Below are 4,575 nucleotides of genomic sequence, written 5' to 3'. Positions count from 1 at the left end.
TGGAGATATGGCTCAGTGGTTAGAGCACCTGCTGCCCTTGTGAAGGGCCATCAGCGCCCAACACCCACAGCAGGTAACTCCTGAGTGCTGGAACGATGGTGCTCCAGGAAATCTGGCACTTTTGGGCCTCCGTGAGCACCTGCACACAGATGGTGCACGTATGTAAACTCAGGTGTATTACAAACACCTAAAGTAAAAAGAAATAAGCCTTATTATAAAATAGAGAAAGCATGAGGGTGGCTTCGTGGGTGTGTACCACTTGCATGTCTTCCCATGACCTGCATGTCTCTGTCTTTGTCTTTTCTTCTTGAGGTAGAGTCTGGCTATGCAGCCCCAGCTGGCCTGGTACTTGCCATGTAGTGCCGGCTGGCCTTAAACTCATGAGAGTCCTCTTGCCTAGCTTACCAAGTGCTGGGACTGCAGGCATTAGCCACCACGCCTGCCTTACCTTTCCTTTTCTGTCTTCCTTTCTGTCCTTGCCATTATCTTTCCTTTCAGTCTTGTGTATCCCAGACGGGTCTTAAGTGTGAGTGGAGGGTGACACTGAAGGCTACTCCGGCCTCCCTCTCCCCGATGCGCTGCCACACCAAGGTCACACAGTGCTGGGCAAACACTCTCCCAGCTGAGCCACACACCTTGGCCCATCTCTGCTGCTATTTCTATAATATTTAAACTAAGGTTTCTCCTACAGCGAATGCTTACTCTGTCCTCTTGAGTCAATGCTGTTTACAGCTGTCTGTAAGAATGAGCTACAAAATACATAGTCAGCCAGTGTGTGGAATTGCATGCTCCCTGTAGGATATGATAGTGGGTAAAAGAAACATTCCATTGGCTTTCCCTCTCAAATGCGTAAGTTAAACATAAGGGTTTTTTTGTTTTTGTTTTTGTTTTTTTAAAAAAAAAAAAAAAAAAAAAAAGGCATCCTTTCTAGGCCCTGGAGTTTTTTCTTTGTGAAGCCCTGGTCCTGGGTTACCTTGGGAAATGGCCAGCCCTCTGCCCCGGTCTCTCGGTGGTGAGCCTATCCTTGGCCTTCACTCTTCCCTCTTCAGGTGGATGGGGTCAGCTACCTTCTTCAGGAGATCTACGGGATTGAAAACAAGTACAACACACAAGAGTCCAAGGTGAGGTTTGTTCAAAATTCAGCATTTTCTCTCTCCCAGAGGCAAAGTGAGAACCCGCGTCTGGCCAGGGCTGAGGGTGAGGAGCCAGCCCAGTCCTACGAGAAGATTCTCAATTTGGATCTACCCTTGTGCTCTGCAGCTTAGCTGGGCTCGGGTTCCTGGAGGGTCTTGTATTCCCCTTCACCTTAGCTCCGTGCTCTCCAAGGTCCCTTGTGTTCAGACCTTCAGAGGGAATGAGCTCAGGGGTGAGCGCAGTCTCTCACCTTCAGGCAGGCAGTCCTGAGAGGCAGCAGGACCAAGCAGCAAAAGCACTGCGGGGGCTGGAGAGATGGCTCAGCGGCTAAGAGCCTGCCTCCTCTTCCAGGGGACCCAGGTTCAATTCCAGCACCCTCATGGCAACTCACAACAGTCTCTAACTCCAGCTCCAGGAGATCTGGCACCCTCTTCTGACCTCTGCAAGCACCTGGCATTCAAAAGGCAAAATACCCATACACATAAAATAAAATAAAATAAAATCTAATTTAAAAAACACAGTGCATAAACTAAAGTCCAGCGTCAGCATAGATACAGTTCCCAGGGTGTGTCTACTCTTCAACTGCGCTGACTTGTGAGTAACTTGTGAGAGATGGAAGGCCTTGAGTGATGAGCTGTGTCTCCTCCTGGCCAGGTGGCAGAGGATGACGTCAGTGACAACAGCGCGGAGTGTGTGGTGTGTCTCTCAGATGTCCGCGACACTTTGATCCTGCCCTGCCGGCATCTCTGCCTCTGCAACACCTGCGCAGACACTCTGCGCTACCAGGCCAACAACTGCCCCATCTGCCGGCTGCGTAAGTCCTTGAGGGGCGGGCACAAAACATCAGAACATTGTCCCCCACCTGGCGTAGCAAATGGACGAATGCTGGAGGGCGCATGGCTTCTGTCTGAGCGCCTGCTTATCCTTAATCCTGAAACAGGATGTCCTGATGGCCTGTTTTCTTCTTCACAGCCTTCCGGGCACTGCTTCAGATCCGAGCCATGAGGAAAAAACTGGGCCCTCTGTCCCCAAGCAGCTTTAACCCCATCATCTCTTCCCAGACCTCGGACTCTGAGGAGCATTCGGTAAGCTGGGCTCAGAAGCACGGCCCTTCCAGAGCACCGCTTTCTCTGCGTTCTTCATCTTTTTCTATAGGTTTTATTTGGGGGACAGAGTGTGACTGTGCAGCCCTAGCTGACTTGGAACTTGCTCTGTAGACCAGACCAGACCTGAAACTCACAGTGGTCTTTCTGATTGTGTCTTCCAAGCACAGGGGTTACAAGCGTGAGCCAGCACACCCAATTTGTCCTGCCATCTGATGACATTACATCAAGAAATTAAACCTGAGTATGCTAGGGGTTTTTTTTTAGACTGTCTGGGATCATGTTATAGTAAAGCATACTAAGACTGGGGCTGGAAAGATGGCTCAGCAGTTAAGAGCACTGCCTGCTCTTGTAGAGGACCCAGGTTCAATCCCCAGCACCCACATGACAGCTCACAACTGTCTCTAACTCCAGTTTTAGGGGATCTTACCTTTTCTGACCTCCAAAGGCACCAGGCATACACATGGTGCACAGATATACATGCAGGCTAGCACTCATACACATAAAATAAAAGTAAATTTTTTTTGAGACAGGGTTTCACCAGGTAGCCTTGGCTGTACTAGAACTCACTGTAGTCCAAACTGGCCTTGAACTCAGAGACCCGCCTATGTGTAACTAACCCCTGAGTGCTGGGGTTACAGGTGTGCACCACTCCCCAGAAGTAAATAAATCTTACACAACTTACTAATATTGCAACTGAAAGTCGAATTCTAATCATCGAAAGCTCCTTTTCCTCCTTTGGAACTTGGAGTTCAGTTGATATCTGCATTTCCTGGAACCATCAGTTGGACGTTCATTCCAGTGGGATCCAGCTCACGACTGCCCTGAGCACAAACAGGCATGACTGTTTTGGATTTGAAACAAGTTCTCTCTTTACTTGAATTCTTGAAGAAAGTTACTGCCTTTCTTCATCCTTTTTGTGGCTTCAGAGCTTGGAAGCCAAGCAGATAAGATGGTTGACCTTAGAGTCATAGGGTGTGAGGCTATCAGAGGAAACCTGGAAGGTCTGCAGCTATAAATCAGCCGAGGATGGGTGTGGCTCTGGGATCAAGCATGAACCTAGTATACGCAAGGCCTTGGGACCAGTCACTAGCACTATAAGATAGCACGAAGAAACAACTACGTGTCCTGCCCTGCTTCGATTGGCCAGTGGTAGAAGAGGCTTATTATTCAGTATGGGGGAAATTGGTTAGTTATGCATAAGGGAAGAAGTCCTTTTTGCATTTTAAATTACATTTATTTCTTTTATTTTTTTATTTTTTTACATTTATTTTTTATATTGATTTAGAGCATGTGTGTCCAGGGCAGTAGGATGAGGAATGTCTGGTAGGAGAGAACTTTGGGAAATTGGGTCTCCTTTTACTATGTGGCTCCCAGAGATCAAACTCACGTCATCAGGGTTAGTGCTAAACACCTTGACATGCTCAGCCATCTCTACAGCCCCCCCTTTATCAATTTGATACTTATAGAGTAGATTTCAGATGGGGCAATTAGTTAGCTATTTTTAAAAAACAAACCAGCCGGCACACCAGGGCACGCCTTTAATCCCAGCACTTAGGAGACAGGCAGGCAGAACTCTTGAGTTCAAGACCATTCTGGTGTATATATCCGTTCCTAGACAGCCAGGGCTACACCTTATCTAAAACCAAACCAAAAGAAAAAACCCAAAAGCCAAAAAAAACAGACTAAATAAAGCATTATAAGCCTAGAATAAACTGTGTGTTATTCAGTAGAATCTGGGTGGTGCGCTACTCAAGCAGTAACAACTATAAAAAAGCAGGGGTGTTGGGTAGAAGAGGGGGACTGTGGTCTGCCTGGTGAAGGATTTGCCGCACAAGCCTGAGAACCTGACTTTGGGTCATCTCAGCCATAGAAGAAGCCAGGTGCAGCAGCCAGTGTCTGTTCTTTCAAGAAAGGGTAGAGACAGGTGGGGCCTCTGGGACTGGCTAGACAAACTAAGAAAGCCTCCTATAACAGGGGAAAACTGTAGATTTAGCCACATAAAAAGTTCAGTCAAAGTCGGGCAGTGGTGGCGCACGTCTTTAATCTCAGCACTTGGGAGGCAGAGGCAGGTGGATTTCTGAGTTCGAGGCCAGCCTGGTTTACAAAGTGAGTTCCAGGACAGCCAGGACTATACAGAAAAACCCTGTCTTGAAAAAAACAAACAAACAAACAAACAAAAAGTTAAGGGACTGAAGAGATGGCTCAGTGGTTAAGAACACTGACTGCTCTTCCAGAGGTCAATTTTCAGCAACCACATGGTGACTCACAACCATCTCTTATGGGATCTTTTTTTTTTTTTTTTTTAAAGCCTTGGTTTTTTTTTTTTTTTTTTTTT

At 47.2% G+C, this 4,575-nt stretch overlaps 1 protein-coding gene across 2 annotated transcripts in view; it reads left to right on the top strand.

Moving 5' to 3' along the window:
* The window catches only part of Rnf157 (ring finger protein 157), a 72,774-nt gene that overhangs the window by 52,165 nt on the left and 16,034 nt on the right, over positions 1–4,575 (top strand). For both annotated transcript variants that reach the window (XM_021212324.2, XM_029546204.1), the window contains exons 9-11: positions 1,050–1,121; positions 1,789–1,948; positions 2,107–2,219. In XM_021212324.2, coding sequence (XP_021067983.1) covers positions 1,050–1,121; positions 1,789–1,948; positions 2,107–2,219 — 345 coding nt within the window. The remainder of the gene's footprint in view (positions 1–1,049; positions 1,122–1,788; positions 1,949–2,106; positions 2,220–4,575) is intronic.

Source organism: Mus pahari, chromosome 14 (assembly GCF_900095145.1).
Source record: "Mus pahari chromosome 14, PAHARI_EIJ_v1.1, whole genome shotgun sequence".
NCBI lineage: Eukaryota > Metazoa > Chordata > Mammalia > Rodentia > Muridae > Mus > Mus pahari.
The sequence above is the reverse complement of the archived record's forward strand: the minus strand, read 5'-3'. Positions and strand labels throughout refer to the sequence as shown.